Source organism: Plectropomus leopardus, chromosome 22 (assembly GCF_008729295.1).
Source record: "Plectropomus leopardus isolate mb chromosome 22, YSFRI_Pleo_2.0, whole genome shotgun sequence".
In the NCBI taxonomy this organism is placed as follows: Eukaryota; Metazoa; Chordata; class Actinopteri; order Perciformes; family Serranidae; genus Plectropomus; species Plectropomus leopardus.
This window is the reverse complement of record NC_056484.1, coordinates 16,582,117-16,599,789: the sequence shown is the minus strand read 5'-3', so window position 1 is coordinate 16,599,789 and position 17,673 is coordinate 16,582,117. Positions and strand designations below refer to the sequence as shown.

The 17,673-nt window shown below is 39.2% G+C and overlaps 1 protein-coding gene across 1 annotated transcript; it reads right to left on the bottom strand.

The window, feature by feature from the left end:
- Nucleotides 1-542: 542 nt before the first annotated feature.
- On the bottom strand, nucleotides 543-16,519 carry atxn10 (ataxin 10). The gene is made up of 11 exons (XM_042511172.1): nucleotides 16,372-16,519; nucleotides 14,507-14,698; nucleotides 14,164-14,252; nucleotides 13,964-14,060; nucleotides 13,070-13,234; nucleotides 12,823-12,903; nucleotides 11,695-11,851; nucleotides 11,375-11,492; nucleotides 10,209-10,393; nucleotides 6,453-6,516; nucleotides 543-3,571 (listed from the first exon to the last, which is right to left on the bottom strand). Exons 1-11 carry the CDS (start codon nucleotides 16,515-16,517, stop codon nucleotides 3,387-3,389), a joined length of 1,479 nt encoding a protein of 492 aa, XP_042367106.1. The 5' UTR covers nucleotides 16,518-16,519; the 3' UTR covers nucleotides 543-3,386.
- Nucleotides 16,520-17,673: the final 1,154 nt, after the last annotated feature.

Here is a 17,673-nt window from a genome sequence, read left to right as displayed (position 1 = left end):
TAAGGCCGTAGCACATCAAGCTGGCAGTTAGCCGCCGTCTGCTGTAAGAGAGGGTTGTTTTCTCTCATGCATGCACAGATCGTACATGCTGGTTGGCTGTCAGTTTGGTCCTCTAATGTCGGTTTGGTGTGTCATGGCTTTTACAAGGTGAGCTAGCTCTCACCCCTATTTTCACCACTTTATACGCCAACTGGAGGCGGCGAAAGACCAGCAGCTCTAGTGTTCTGCAAAGTAAAATGACTGGTTTTGCCAACTGAGTCTAGTGGCTTTGATATAACCGCTTAAATTCCACGTCTGAAATTGCCGTCTGACCACATGGTGGTGAAAATATTCGAAATTTAGCGTACACTTAGACTAATATTGATTTTTTCTTAAGTGAGCTTTTTTTTTAGGTGGTTAAAAACTAACCAACTGAGAAAGCATTTGCTGTGCGCTGTTACATTTTATGTACTGGACGTTGGGGCTTTCTATCAGGAAGTTATTGTAAACAAAAATTGTGATTCAGTCTACTGGCCTTATGAAAACCATTACAAAAAAAACTGTTTGTCACGCATAATACTTTATTAAGCATTATATAAACATTATTTGACCCAAACATATAGCAAATAATTTACACCCTGATAACGTGTTTTTATGCTGAAGGTAAATATCAAACCAGAAGGCACAAATACAATATAGAAGAGGCCGATGGAATAAAACGCTGATATGGGAAACACAAGAACTTCTGGCCTTGACTGATGTGGTACTAATGTGTTAGGAGGTGAACAGACGGCTGCGGCCATGCCACCTCATTCAGCCCGGCTGACTCGCACAGCCTCTTTCCTGTGGGGCTGAAAAGCATTGCAGCCAGCCAGTCAAGCGCAAGTAACAGCTGTTTTGTTAGCTGTCTGAAATCCTGGGGACCGGAACCGCATAAGCTCCCTTCACTATGCCGGCGGATTGAGGGGAGAGTCCAGCCGATTGTTTCAATACATTTTGTCATTAAAAATCAGAGGCAGAGCAAACAGGGTGGAGCAGGGTGTGGGCAGGCCTGTAAAGCGCTGCATTGTTGAGGTGTCAGGACTGTTCAGCTTATCCAGCAACGGGAGGAACAGGGAGGGATGTCATTCTGCAAACTAATGATTATGGTCTGATTCACTCACTCACTCATTCATTAATTCATTCACTCGCTCACTCTTAGGATGTACAATTTCAGGATGCTCTAATCCGTCATCTACTGATCCGGAATCACTATCTCTTATCGAAAGAAGCACAAGCACATGCATACAAACAGCCACAGCCATATAGGAAGTACGGTATTAACTTAATTTCTAAGAAAGTCTATGCAGTCTGGTACAAATATAGAGAAGAGTGAAGAGAAGCAGTCTACCGCTCAAAGCAAGATGGTTAATGATCTATAAAGCATGCCAGGAGTCCTAATACCTTATCTATCTATAGTACTATGCAACAGGAATGAAAAAAGATTAAAGAAATACTGCAAAATGACCATTTGTATAACCACATTTAGCAACAGCAAAATTTTATGAAAACATCCCTTTACAAACTTTCCAACAACTTGTGCACTATAATCCAAGTCTCATTTATCCAGTCGTATGCTCAGTACTTCCCAAACACAAACATTTATGTGAAAACCTTTCAAATAATTAAACAGTATCAGTCTCATGCACGGACAAGTAGTGTGCCTATAGGTACATTTGTGCATGTGTGTGTGTTTGAACTCGAGCTCAAACTTACACACATGTCCAGGCGTGCTCGAATCGACCATAGAGTTTGTAAACGGATGTTTTGATATAGTTTTTCTGTTGTTAATCGTAGTCCCCCTTTTACTTGAACTCATTAAGAAAGTTCGCCTTTTTGGGATCCTTTGTTCACTGTGAAGGCATGCTGGGAAAAGAAAGTTTTCTCTATGAATTCAACATAACACAGGCTGAGTAATGGACATACAAGTGGTCATTTTGCAGGCGAATTCCTTTAAGAATAACAGCCAAAATACATAGAGCACGGATGCGGTGCAGGGTCTTTGATGCGTGTGGTTGCTGCCAGCTTACTGTGTGCGTGTATTTAGTTTTGCCAAGAAATAATGCAGTTGGTTTTACAGGGTTTGGAAGCATACGGTATGCTACATTAATTGGTAATAAATTAATTAACTGGATTGCTTTAACTGCAGGATGCGCTGATTTGATAGATTTATCTGAATGTGAAATAAACACCCACAGGGTTGATTTGCTGCATCACATTGACTCTGGTACATAATCAATTTAAACAAACTGTACTCATTTTTCACACACCGCTGTGTAGTTTTTACCTGCTGGAGCCTGCAGAGTCTCGTGTGAAGAAAAAATACTGCGTAAAAAGAGCATTGACCAGTGAGTGCGATTTCTGTGGTCAGTGTAGCAGCTTCAATTGATTATAACGGACGTGCTCTGCTGCAGGCATTCTGCGTCTATGCCCCACGTATTTTGGCCTTGAGATGATAAGAAAAAAGATGAAAGTGATGAGACTATGTTGAGTATGGAACTCGTGCCTATTATAACAGTAATAGAAGAAGCAGAGATAAAATGAGAAGCTCATGCTGTATACTGAGCATTTCTGAGACAAAACATGCATATCGTCAGTTATTAGTGTTGCATTTTGCACTTGGAGGTCCTAACATTATAATTATAATATCATGCCTGTTTAGATGAATGATTTTAAGTGCTTGATTGTCCCTCTGGCAACGACACCACCGTCTAAATAGGTAAGGCGGTGAGGGGGTTGATTACATGATGTTTTGGTCATTCTCTGTTTCGCGGTTACTGCAGAAGTCACTATGGGCCTGGGATTAAACCCCAACCCCTGCTGGTAGCATCAGTGTCTGTGCAAAGTGAAAAGCGCGGACACTGTGGTGCTCTTTGTCTTTGGATTAAACCACAAAGCATCAGCTCTGCCAAAGGTACCAGCGTGTGCTCGCCTCTCCCAAACTCTTCATTTCCCACACTCAGGTCAAGACAAAACAAGAGCTCCTGATGTCTTGACCTCTTTTATACCAGGGGGACCCCATGGGCCTTTTGTGTATCGAGAACATCTAACACCCATTTGGGCATGAGTGCAAGCATTACTGAGGTAGAAAAGTAATTTATACGTACTTCTCTCATGGAATTATCTCATTCTAAAGCATTTTTTAGCCTATCAGCATTGCGGCTGTCAGTTAATCTGGACAAGCACAAAATGTATGTGTTTAGTGGTGGAGTTGTAATTCACTTGCAGATGAAGCTTAAGCATTAAGTAACATTGATGTACATGTTCACACAGGTGTATGCGTGTGCACATGTACCTTATTCCTTTCTAAACATGAACCTGCGTGCGGGTTGAGGGCCTCCTCTCTCCTGGCTGCTCCTCTGAGGTGCTCAAGAGTCTTTCCTCACAGTTTTGAGCAGCAAGCTTCCATCTCGTTCCTCCACCAGGAAACCCAGCTCCCTGAGCGCCGAGTAGTCTGCGGTGCCACGGCGTTCCAAGGCGGCAACCTGCTCCTGGTTCTGCTTGTTGTGTTCTAGGAGGTTCCTGATGGCAAAGATGGCCCACTGGCTGATAACTGGAGGTATCTGGTTAAGGACAGTAACATAAGAATTTCAATTGTAGGGAATGAATCACTCTATAGATCTATCTGGGGTTTGATGAAGGCCGCGTGTGCCCGAAACATGTTGGCTTAATTTGATCTGTTCCACTATGAACTAGCATTGATAATAAAGCTTTTTATCAGAAGAAGAGTGCCTTGGTTTAGCCCATTTTTTAAACGATATATACAAGTTTTGTCATTTTAAAACACAAAAATAGCTCGTTACTAATTGCTCAAATTCATATCCCAGTCATAGTTTAGATGAATACAAAAACAACACTTTGCACCAGTTTTATACCACCTGAACAAATGAATTCACACTTCACATAAGCATATACAAAAAGCTGAAAAAAAAGACGCATTTACAACCTCATGAAAAAACAGGCTTGAGCTGTCAAAGGCAGACTGGTAGAGACGTTAACAGCTGTACATGCAACACAGGCCAAACATTTTTATGTCGAACTCAGGATGTCAAACATCTGAGTGCCTGGTATTCGCCTTAGGTCGCTGAGTATGCAGACAGCCAAACAAACAAACGAGTTTTGCAGACAAGTTATGTTTTGTGATACAAAACATTCTCAACTCAGCCCTCTCGAGTTTCCCGCATAAATCAACAAACGTTTTCTTTTCTTTGACAGTCTTTTTCTGACAGAAACAAATGCTGACACCTATGTGAAAAAGGTAGATGCAGTGGAGTGTATGTGCCTGTATGTGTATGAGCATGTATGGGAGAGAAGCACAAGGACAAAGGCTCTTCTCAGACGACTGACCTGGTTAAAAGACAGCCTGGCATAATGCCCTCAATTCAACCAGCTAATAGCAGCTGGCAGCAGGATGCCCAGCAGGGGCTGGAGATGAGAACGACTCAGGGGTCAGAGCTCAGTGACCAACAGTGGGCTCCAAATTAAACAGAAATTGGCGTATTCTCAAAGCCTGGCAAACAGTTGTGAAAAAGGCACTAAAAGCACATCACATGTACATGTTCACTTCAAGGTGGACCTTCAACTTAAAGTAATCACTGCATTAGATAAACCAGTAAATCTATGTGAACCAATACTTCTTCAAAAAAGAAGTGACAACGACCCTGTTTATTCTTGGTTTTAATATGACCCAAACAAAATGGACTGCTGAGAGAGAGCTCTGTTCACACCTGTTTTTATCATGCCTCTCCAGCTGACCACAGGCCTTTCCCAAACCAGACCGTCCTACTACCATTCTGTTACAAAATGTGACTGTCGCAGTTATCTTCACAGCCCAATGCAGCACCCATCTTTAGGATGCAGGGTATTAATACATCAGCAAGCTCTGGGACAAATATTCCTCTAAAAACAAACTGTTGTAACTTTTCTTACCGTGAAGAAAAATAAAACTTACACCCACTTTATGTTCATAGGTATTTGAGACACTTTTACTTCATTTTTTACGTGCTGCTAATGTTTACCTGAACTTTTGTATATTTTCAGTTTGTCATTTAAATACAGAAATAAAAATAAAACTTACTACCATGATGCTTTGGCAGGATTTCTGTCTTCTCATTTTTCACTCTGAAGTTAAGATTTTTGCAGTAGTCCCTGTGAATACGCAACACTTCATAATCAAACAAAGAGAAGGGTATATTTGATCCTGAAGACTATGCAGCCTTTAACTTAAGACTAAATGTCTATATAAGTTTTAAGTAAGTCAGCATCGATGCAGGCTCACTGTTGGAGAGTTTAAGAACCCATGTCCACTTCTCGCTAATTGGTTTGGGATGGCACTTAAGGTGAGATAAGCTCTGTGTGAATCAAGGCTATTCAGAACCAAAGCTATTAAATGAAGGCTGTGACGCGGTCTTTGACTCCACTTGCACTATGGGGTATGACAGTTGCACAATGAAGCAGGGCGACTGCAAATGACTGCTACAAATAAAAGGGATGGTGTCCTCTCAGGTGCTCTTTGAGTGCACTCAGCCCGACAGAATTATGTGGGAACGCTCCAATGGATGCGTACAATAAAACAGTTTCAGTTAGAAAGCATTTCTTACATTTTTTGCATATGTTTTAATAGTTGTGTTACTGTAACTGTCACCCATATCCTTATTTTTTTGTACAAAACATATTCAGACCCAAGTTTGACTGCGGATGTATCCCCTTGTCCTACAATAGTACGCCAGCTTTTGAGCCTTTCTGCAAGTGCAGACCAGACTTAACTGCGCATGTTGTACCCTTAAGATGTAATGCAATATGACGCAGTGACATATTTTTAACTCCCTTGGCATCAATGTGTCAGAGCATTAGTAATGTTGCATTGTATCAAATTGACGGTTGTTTAGAATATTCTGCTTCTCATATGTATGTAGACGGGGCCTGATCAAAAAAAAAAAAAAAGAAAGAAAGAAAAAGAAGAAACAAATATTAAAATGCAATTGAATACAAAAGCACCACTGTGGTCTAAATAATGATTAGGACTTAACTCTGACAGTGAGGTGACTTGAACACATCTCAAACCAATGAGTAGCATTTGCAAGCAGCCCAACAGACTGCAGCAACTAATACAGCCAATTAGTCACTGCTGACCAGCTGTGCACAAAGATCTATTCAGAGGTGGCGAAGACTGTGTGAAGATTTCAACAGGTTTTGTTAGCCAGCCTGCACACACTGAGGCAATCAGAGCTTGATGCAACATTTGTGTTTGGTTGCAAACCCACCAGCAAACATGCCAAATTCAATTCTGAAAGTGCCAGGATAAGATACACAAGGCCTAAAATGACTTCTGGGCATAAATATGAACAATGATTTAGATAAACTTGAAATATATGTACATAAACACAGATGGGTTTGTATTTCCAGACCATCAAGTTATGTTAACAAAAGGATACATGGGTTGTTGCTGTCGATGTTGCAGTTGTCCAAGATGAGCGGGATGCCTTCCAGTTCTCTCACCTGAGGAAACAAGAATGGACTGGTAAACATGTCTGCTTTCATTCTCCATGTTTGGCATCACTGGACTTTATCCCAATAGTTATCACAATTTTATATCAGTTCTGGAACAGTTCTTTCGTTGACAGCCCCCTTTGCTCAATAAATGCTAGTTTATGGGTTTAATCTGGATATTCTTTTTTCTCTGTGATTATATTACACCATGTGTCAGGACATTTTGTATTGGTTGTCTAGATGAACCATCTTTAGGTCAACAGAAAACTTGAAATTACAAAAACAAATTGTGAGAGCCTCTCTAAGGGTCGCTGGGGGGCTGGAACCTATCCTACTTGACACTGGGCTAGAGGCAGGGTGCAACCTGGACAGGTCGTCAGACTATCACAGGGCTGACACATAGAGACAGACAACCATTCAAGCTCACATTTTCACATTTGGCCAACTTAGAGTCAGCAATTAACCTAACCTGTGGGAGGACGCCAGATAACCCAGAGAAAACCTGTACTTACACAGACAGAACATCCAAACTCCACACAGAAGGGCCCCAGCCACCCGGAGGGTTCGAATCAGGAACCCTTTTGCTGGGAGGCGTCAGTGTTTACTGCTGTAAACTACTCTACTTCTCAGGTAAAATGGCTTCAGTAAAAAAATTTAGTGTAATGTTGGGTTGCTGTAGGATGAGAATTTGTGAACAAGAAGTGGGTGCCAAACTGGTTCCCATATTGAGGAAACAGATGCTGATAAAACTAAGATCAAACAGTAAAACAAAGCAGCGCTGATCAAATATGAACCAAGATTCTGATAATGCGATGCCTATTCCTCACCTCAAATGTTGTCAGAAACACTTTTTATCTTACTGTTTAACTGTAATTTGAGATCATTTGTTACCAGCCCGCTGCCATATTGTTTTCTGACAGGAAACCCACCAGTGGCAGCGTTGATTGTTCCAGTGCATCACAGTGCATTCTGGTAGTTGTAGGTATTCTACCTCTTGAGCAAAGCAAACGTCACTCTCTTGTTTCTCCATTCTCTCTGGTCACGTAGCACCAATTTAAAAAATATTTGCATCTTTTTTCTGCATAGACAGGCTAGTTTAATCAAGTAATCCTCTTTCCAGCAGTGAAACATTTCTTTAATGGGACCATTTTGCTTTTCAGCACACAACTCTGCCATCCCTGCTTTCTATGGTATGAAAAACACAAATATACAAGCACAGAATGCCCATTTTTACTGGGGAAAAAAAGCTGACAGAGCTCTCATCAACACTAAATCTTACATAGAAACATTACAGTGAACTGCTTGGTTTGGTGAAACAGTGCAGTCTAGCCAGTAACCACTTTTTAAAGAGAAAACAAGTACAAAATGATTTAAAGGCATAAAACGCATTCAGCCTAAGTGTCCCTGTCCTTAGCAGAGCCTCACATCGATGCAAAAGCAGCAGTGTGGTTGTGGGTTAGTCTAAGGCCGTCACAACAGGGTGATCTGCTCTGTATCATGTGTCTGATTCTATAGGCTTAATTATTGTCTTTGCCTGCTGTTGCCTTCTCTTTTGCCGTTGTGGTTATCCTCCAAACATACATGTGGGAGCTCCAGAACGAGACCAAGTGCTGAGTTTCAGAAAATGGAAATGTCATTGAAACTGTCAAAGAAACAAAGTCGCTGACTAGCACAAGCACCGAGGTCTGATTTTCCACTTTCAAAACGATTATCTGCAGTTGCTTACATTATGTCCAGACCCATAAAGAGATGAATAACAAGCGACTGGACCCTGACTTCAGTCCGGTGCACGCAGTTCAGCGCTTTGCATGCATCTTAAATTACAATCTCTCCCAAAGGTGAACAGAATGACATTTGGTTTACTGGAAGAGATCTTAGTGAAAACAGATATGGGGTGATTTCAAACCACTGACAGACCACAGATCAGCATCCATAAATATTATAGAGAGGCCAACTGAGGGTGGCCATCCCACAAGCATTCCACAAATCTGTTTCTATTAAGTAGGACTGAGTCTATAATGAGCTACAGATAGAGGCCAACTCCTCTCCGCTCGCTTTGTTATCTATCTGTGCTTTATGTTAATAGTGAGATGCTGACAGATGGCGATGGAGGGGAACTGATAAAATCACAGAGGCGAGGGAGGGAATGTTTCACATTTCAGTGCAAAACCAAGTTGTTGTGTTGAAAGAACTCGTAACCTTGCAGTCACAGAAACACACGGCCTTGTGCCTCATTTGACACTCATTTGTGGTCTTCATCTGTCCTCGTTCTTCAGGAGTTTATGTGGTTTGACACAACAACCCACCACAACAACCTGCACTCTAAACATGCTAATTTAGTGTAGAAATTAGTCTGTCAAAGTGAGACCAGTTGGGCTTTAAAGACCTCTTACCTCATTCTTGACCTGTGACCTTTGTTGTAATATTTATATTTTACACAGAACCTGAATCTCACTATGAGTTACTGTTGTTTACAAACTAAATAACTGAGAGATCATTTTTGTTCAGTTTTTACTGAATATTTGAAGGCGAACTACATCAATGTTGACATATACAGTCTTACGCCACCTTAAACTTTGTTATTTTAGCAGTTATAATGATCATAAATGTTTGTTTTTTTAGTAGTCTCTTCACTAAAATATAACCACAACATGCAGGAAATCTCAAATATGTCAGGAGAAAAAACAACTTAAACATGCGTGAGTTGCAAGTATTTAGTGTGAGCTCCCTTTCTACTTAGCATGTCTTGAACTCGAGAGAGTTCAAGACAGAATTGAGAGAATTGAGATTTACATTATTAATCTTCGGGTATACCAAAAGATTATTTACCAAGAGAGTTCAAGAGGTGCTACGTGTAAAGGAAGTTCACACTAAATGTTGACTTTTTGGTGTTTTAATGCATTGTACATGTTCTCTGTATTCTTTGTTTGTATCTTAAGAAAGAGACTGAGATTAGATAATCATATTTCCTCATTGCAACTTTGCTAAAACGACAAATCTGTGGTGGACTTTTGCACAGCACTGTACAAGTATAAGACTTATTTTTGTTGTAGCTGTATTTTCTTGAAATTAATAATAACATATTCTTATTGTTTCTGTCATATTGTCAAAAATATCGTCAAACATAACCTGAAATATTGTGATATTATTTTACAGCCATATCATCCACCCCTAATACCAGCCATTAACCTTTTCCAAATCCCTAACTTTCTCCAGACTTCAACATCTTGAGCAGCATGATTTGGTTAAATATTACAGTGGTAGTAATTCTGTAAAGCCGATTTTCATCACATTTTTCCCACATTTATTAAATGGCAGGTATTTTTTTCGTATTTCCTGACCTGCAAAGGAAATCTGCTGTTGTTCGTGCATTTTTAACCATATTAATTTAGGCTATACAGTATATGTCTTGTGTGTTTAACATTAAGCATATAAATTCACAAACATTCGTTTATTATTTTCCACCCATCTGCTGTTAAATTGCAGCCTTTTTACAAGGACAACATAATCGCAACTATCTAATGAATGGGTTGTCTGTTAGCTGACATGAATTTGTGTTTACAGGTCTGGGTTTAATTGAAACAAGTTAGTGTGACAGGAACTAAAAGGCATTAATGTATATTTTTTCCTTGGTCCAGACAAACTGAACCAAAAATCAGTTGTAAAAGCACCCTTTTTCTGTTCTTTCATCCATTCCATACCTGGTTCTGGTTGTTGGTGTTGCCGTAACAGAGGTTTCCTATCAGCCTGATGAGGTGGGCCTTGAAGCTGATGACAGGAGAGTGGAGAGACGGGTCTCCGTCATCACTGAGGGAGGAGAAGTTCTGAGCAGCACTGAAAACATTCTTACTGGCCTTCCCTATAGCATGCACCTGATTCAGGAGCGCTGCAGAGAAAATGGAAAGAGGGAAAAGTGAGAGACCACACAGAGTAAGGAGATGTAGAAGCCATGACGATTTATTATTCAAATGATGAACTCAGAATTATAGGTTTCAATTTCTCAAAAAATGGATGGATAAAGCCATTTGTGCAAAACTTATTTGTAGTCTTTTGTATTTTTATTGTTATCAACAGCCAGGGTTCCTGCAGCTTAGGGTAAGACAGATCTAAGACTTTTTTTATGCCACTCAGATTTCATCTTAAGAACAATTTTCTCATAACCAAAGCTGAACAAGGACAATATTATTCCGCCCAAATGTTTATTGTAATACAAAACATGACTTAGCTTGTCCAGTGAAAGAAACGTTAGATTATCTAAGTCAAATATTGAAAAAAGTAGAGTAGAACACATGGAAGACAATTAATATATTATATAGTCATAAAAGGTTTTATTTAGTTCAACCAACAGAAGTGGGAAAATCTCTCGTATTTCTGGCTGGATTTCTGGGCAGTTCTGTGTTTCTCAATCTGCGTGTAAGACTCTACTGCTTGGATTCTTATTATGATGAGAAAAAAATTATTAAATCATTTAACAAAAAATAGATGTTACCAATTATTTTGAGATTGTACAATGCAACATCAGAAAAAAATATTCATAATATCTCACTTCCCATGTCTGAGCATATTTAGGAGTTATGAAAGATTAATTTAAGTCAAATTAATAACAATTAAGGTCTTAATTTTTAGATTAATTAATTCAATGCCTTTTAAGACTTTTTAAGGATCTGCAGGAACCCTGTGTGCTGTGTGCACAAATCCCGATTTGTTTTCTTTTTGGCGATTTGATGAGGATCTGGATCCTTCACCATTTCAGGGAGTGTCTACAGCGTACAGATGACATATTTACCATTAGACGGCCAAAAAGTACCCACAAACTCCAGCTGTGGACTAGGTCAGAGAGGTTGTTTTGGTGTATATTTTCATTTACCGACAGTGGTCTCTAAAAGGTCAGGATGGTCCTGGAGAAACATAAACTGCCTGTGGTCTGAGGTCATCTCACACAGCACATCCAGCAGGCTGATCACTGTCAGCGCCTCCTGCAGGACCTGCAGGGGAATGCAACCAAGGTGTTGGTCACACATAAAAAGGATGTTGGATGCGAGATCATATTTAGGGATGGGTCTAAAATTCTCTAAAAAGTCCTTCAAATGTTACACATAGTTTACATCCTTCATAAGGGCAACAACATAATACCAACACTTGTTCCATAGGCCTGCAAAACACACTGCTTAAGTTTACTATCTGTACCTCATCACTAGAAGCGGAGCCAGTGGCGAGTGTCAGCACAGCCCCACACCCTGTCTGGAAGGAACTAGCCAGGAAGCGGGCCACACTGGGAGGGATGCCGCAGTCCTTCGAGTGCTCCTCTTGTAGCTGGGCAATGAGCAGCTCTAACAGAGTTAATCTGAAACACACACACACACACACACGACACAGCAATAATATCTTTTAGTGTTAGATATTATTCTTAATATGTACTAGGTAGTACTTATTGAGAGATAGTGTTGGCTTTGTTAGCGTTTCATCAACTTGCATACAACTGGTTGTTTTGTAGTATCAGAAAAGTCTTTAGAGGTCTGATGGGATGGCGTTTATTATAAGCTCATTTTCTGTGAAAGAGAAGAAGGTCTATTCTTGAGATAACATGATCATTTATTGCTTATTGCTTATTGCTTTTATCCTTGAGATCACAGAATAATTATAGAGAACGTCAACAAAAAAACAGAGTGTCTGGTTAATTTGTCCACACCTGACTTCAGTCTTCAAGATCACTTTTATGACTGCTTGGGAGAATGTGCAGTTTTGTATGCTGCAGTTACATCATAAGATAAGACAATCTTGTTTCATAGTAGCCAAAGATGAGAGTTTGATCAGTTCCCGTCTCTCTGCTTTAGCCCTAAATGATGACATGTATTCTGGTTTTTGCCTGTTACTAATTCCTTTCTCGCATATAATGTCATTATATGAACCTCTATGAACCTATTATAAGGACATTACATGTCCTTTTGTCATTGTTGTGTCTGTGATTGTTTTGTCCATTTTTTAGTCTTATTGCATCCATTTATAGTTGTTTTGTGTCTGTGGTCATTATGCATCTCTTTAAAGTCGCTATGTGTATCCTTGTGGTCATTTTGTGTTTTTTTTCCCGTTTTCGTAGTTGCTATGAGTCACTTTGTATGTCTTTGCAGGCGTTTTGCATCTCTTTGTTGTTATTTTGAGTCTCTTTCTAGTTGATGCATGTTTCTTTGAGTGACATTTTGCAAGTGATGGTCTGGAGGAACCCTGACACTTTGAGCCTCCTGGGTCTCTGCCTGGTATACCATTTCAGTAATACAACTATGGACAGTTTTTGACACTAAATGAAAAGTAAAGTACCTTTCCTGATGAGACATCCCAGAGTACATGCTCTCCACCAGAGCTGAAGACTTGAGGAAATGCTGGGTAGCAATGAGAACCCTGTAAATGAATCAATACCAAATCAAAACTTAACCAACAATTAGAATATAATAGTTGGTAATCCCTTGTTATGACACACACACACACACACACACACACACACACACACTGTTAACTGTTTTAACATATAAAACAAAAATTGCTTTGCACACAAACACACTCTTACGTCCAGTCCAGGTCAGGCTGGGTCCTGCAGAGCTCCATCACCCTGAGTGCCACTTGGATGTTCTGCGGATCAGACAGTTCTTCTACCTTGGCTTCATCCAGACATGTGTGAAGCACCATAGAGGTGTAGTTCACCGCCTTCTCATCATCAACACTGAGCAGCTGCCTGTTCACACATGTTTGACTTAATGTGAAGACAAATGCTTGCGTACACAAGGGCCTGTGATAAAGCTTTCACAAATTACATTAATGAAACTGAATACGTATTATACTGCAGAAAGCAGCAGGTTTTTCAAATCAATACTGTTTTAGAGTAGGGTTGCAGCAATACCCCGTTTTTAAGGTATATTGTATGAAAGTTGACGATCATCATACCATGTACATTTGGGTCGACAGATTATCGGCCTAGCTGATTATTGGAGACGATATTTGGCATTTTGCTGATTATCTGTATCAGTGTTTTATCTTAATGATCACTGATGATAGTGATAAAACATTTGTTAAACCAAAGCTAATCCGTTTTCATTCCTTTAGGAGTCATTCTGACTAATGAGAATAATAATTCTGTAATACTGTGATACCGCAATACCGTGAAACCACAATATTTTCTGAGACTGTTATCATACCGTGAAAGTCTTGTACCACTGCAACCCTATTTTAGAGTGGAAGACACAAAGAAATGTGGATGATATACATTAAGTCTTGGGCCAATTTTCCAAACACAGAGTTCTTAACATAACATGAACCTCAGCCCAGTGAGTCGCCAAAGTGCCCACACAAAAAGTTTACTGAAACCTTTTGGTCAATACACATAATGGAAATTGTATTTTTTTTGTTATGTAACAGGTTTTTTTACCGTGTTCAAAAAAACATAACTATTGCACACAAAACTTACAGAAGAAGGTTTGGGAAGCTGAGCCTCCAAATGTCATCTTTACACAGCTGGTTTCCAACTGATAAGTTACCGAGGAACTGGATCCCACAACGAAGAGCTGGGCCATTGAGGATAATATAAAACATAGGTCAGTATTCAAAAAGGTCTCCTAAAAAATGGATCATGTTTTCAAGAACCAATTATCTAATTTTTAGACTTACGTTCAAATATGGAAATATCTCTACTCTCCAAATTTGCGATCTGAAGGACACTCAGGAGTTTAATGGATATATCAATAAAACCAAGATCCCTAAAGAAAAGAAAGAAATATTTATTTGCGTGCTATATGTTAAGTAGTTTCCTTTCTTTTGACAAAGAATGAGAAAATAATAACATGAACACATACTGTAAAATGCTATCTAAGAAAAAAGCATTGTCACAACACCTACAATTTTGCAAATTAGAAGCTGAATTCCCATTGAGACAGTGTAAAGGATGTATTGATTAAACTATATAGTTATTCTAACATCCGTCTCATATTCTACCATCTAATGATCCTACTACCTGAGCAGACTCTGGTTGCGGGTGCTCTGGACACAGGCGTTCCTCTGAGTCCTGAAGCACTCAGCTGTCAGCTGCAACTGCAGGGCGACAGACTGCAGATCCTGATTGTCACAGCTGGCAGCCTGAAGCTCGTCACACAGTCGGGACAAGACTTTCAGAAGACTGGAAAACACCTCCTCATCCACAGCATCTCTGAGAGCACAAAGTTGACCAACAGAAAAAAAAGGAAGGATGGTTATTATATGGCAGTGGTACTCGAGCATGGGAGGCAACAGGGAGATATAAGAATGAAACTTAAGATGGATAAAGATATTTTGTCTGCATTTTAATTGGCAGGGGTAAGCTGTGTTGAGAAAACTACATTGAAACTATAGTCTACCAAAGTACTAGTGGTAGTAGTACTACTACTTCACAATGAAATAGCTAAGTTACATCTTAACTACTCTCAAAAATGTTTATCTTGTCAAAGTGATACAATTTTCTAAAAGTAGTTAAACTACGTAATCATCTATGTAGTATCAGATCTAATTGTTACACACAGGTACAACTGAACTGACCACACGTAAAGTAGGTTTGTTTTCGGTACTAGGGCAGGCAAATCCCAACCTAGGCAGCCCAAATATGTGAAATATTGAAATATATTGAATATATGAATATTGAAAATGCCATGAGAAAACTATGAATATGTAGTTCAGAATTTACTACATAAATCACATAACCCAGGTTGAATTACACCATCAATGATTAATCTTTAAATCTGATTAATTAAGTTTAAATTCTGTTGTACCAAACTTTAACACTCTTAAAATTAAGAAAGATTAAATTTAAATCACATTTTAGCTTTTACTCTAAACCTAGTTTCGATTTAATTCTGTTGCACAGAGACTTTAAGTTTCAATTTTAACTGTGATTAACTTGAAACCTACAGTTGAGATGGTTTAACTTTTACAATGGCTGCCTTTTGGAGACGGATTGAGCAAAATAATCAAGTTCCTTGACAGACTAAGGTTGCTTGAATTCAATGATGAAAAATTTTGTCTCTTTTAAGTGTACTAGGTGCTGGCAGCTTGCTGACTACATCTGTATTTATTCACTTTAGTATTTATTATTTTAATTGTCCTTGTTGATTAAACTCAATTTAAATTCTGTTTAATAAATAAACTTTCTTGACAAATATGATTCATTCTTAATGGTTCAACAGAGCTCTGCTCAATTTAAAATCTGGATTTACTCATTTCAAACCTGTTTTTTCTAAACTCTGATAAAAGCTATTATTATATTAAATTAATCCTTGTTGATGCAACACAGCCCCAATGTACTGACATACTGAAAACGCCAAAAAGCCATTAAATTAATTAAATGTAGCTAACTACCTCAAAACACAGTGTTTTAACAAGCAGCAAATCCAGCGTAAACCTTTTTTTTAAAGGATTCCAGTAACTGCAGTTTGACTGGATTATTCCTACCCTCCAAAAGATGATTCATTAAGTAAGTAGTATTGTCAATTGCTGGTTTGCACTGTAATAACTGCGCCATCATCGGTAGCGGTAATGTGTTACAATGCGCAATGACAACTCAAAATCCTCGACAGTCGTCATTGTAAGCAACACATTCATGGGTACGGTACAGTCAAGTACATATACGAATAATAGTGCGGTTCGGTGGCTGAATTTAGCCAAACCTTACCGTTTGTTACACACAGAGAACGATAAAAGACAATAGGGGCCATTGGACCCCCGCAAACTTACACACCGGACGTCATTTGACGGTAACGTTAGCGGACAGTTGGACCTGAGGCTAGCTTAGCTTGTAAGCTAACACCGTTAGTATCCGTTCAAAAAGACAGTACACGAATTTGTCCACACCTGTATTCCTTGTCCCGTAACGCGGTCGTGAACGTTTTTAAAACCTGCAAGTGTTCAGGGCAGTGTTTCTCATTCAAAAGGCCAGCGACGGACGTTGAGATGTTCATGTTGCTGTCGGTGATAGCTGCCATGTTTGTCTGCTTCATGCGTGCGGGCGGGACGTCCGGAGACGTTTCTGACACGCTATTGGTTCAATTCAGGATGAAGGCGGAGTCAGAGCATGTGCTGCTGTTTTCATACAAGATGTCAAGTCACTGCTCTGTGGTGACCTAAATGCACGGTGAAGTCATCAGGTACAATGAGACAAATAAGGTTTAACATCCTCGGCTCTTTAAATTTTAGCAACCAGTCACCAAACATTTTCTTGCTCCGAATGAAACAATCATCTATCAATCATTTTTATTGGTCTGAGATAAATAGTATGTGCAAAAACACAAAAATTAAAAAAATTCACTGGTCACAGAACTTTCAAGAAAAGCCATATAACATGTTCCTTTTTCTTATGTTCAATATATATATATATATATATATATATATATATATATATATATATATATATATATACACTGCAGTTAAAATAATAAGGGTAAAACAAAAAGGGTTTTAGATGTTGCATTACAGTAATTGTTTGCAGGGGCGCCATATGGGGGAGAAAAGTTAGGACAATTCAAGGGCCCATGACTGACAGGCGCCCAAGAACACATAAGAACTTTGTTTTTTAATAGAAAAATATTAATTTTTCATAATTAATGGGAGATTTTGTTTAGATTATGCTAATTAATATTTGTGGTTTCTTTTTTTCTGTCTTGTTTTGACATGTTAGGTGTTTGAGAGTGTTATTTGGGCAAATGGGTAGCTCTCATTTCATATTTTATTTTATTTGATTTTATTAAATAAGTGTACTGTGTACCTATTCTTAGACATACCCACGATATAAACTCCAATAATTGCTGCGATAGAAGTTTTAGATCGGCTGTAAGGTGCAGCTGCACTCACATCTGATGTCCATTCACCTAAAGCAATGTTTACATGTCACAAGATCCATTGATTGAGCTCGGACAAGCTGTGGGACAGCTGCAACAACAAAGCCACAGGACAAGCCTTTGGGATATCCATGAAGAGTGGCGAACTTTAGATTACAGGATTTTCTTCCATATAGTTGTCCCCTGTGTTTTCACTGGCCAGGCACAGCACAGCAGTGGTGAGAGGCGGATCAATGAGGAAGAGAGTTGATTATGGATGGTGAGAAGTATCCACCTCAAGCAATTTGTCCACTTTAAGATGGGATATCCAAAGATCCAA

Coding starts and splice junctions, on each gene's coding strand:
- atxn10 (XM_042511172.1), bottom strand. CDS start 16,517: ATGAAGCAGACAAACATGGCAGCTATCACCGACAGCAACATGAACATC. Junction 11,493..11,694: donor GCTCCGCTTCTAGTGATGAG/GTACAGATAGTA, acceptor ATTCCCCTGCAG/GTCCTGCAGGAGGCGCTGAC. Junction 10,394..11,374: donor CCTTTTAGAGACCACTGTCG/GTAAATGAAAAT, acceptor TTTTCTCTGCAG/CGCTCCTGAATCAGGTGCAT.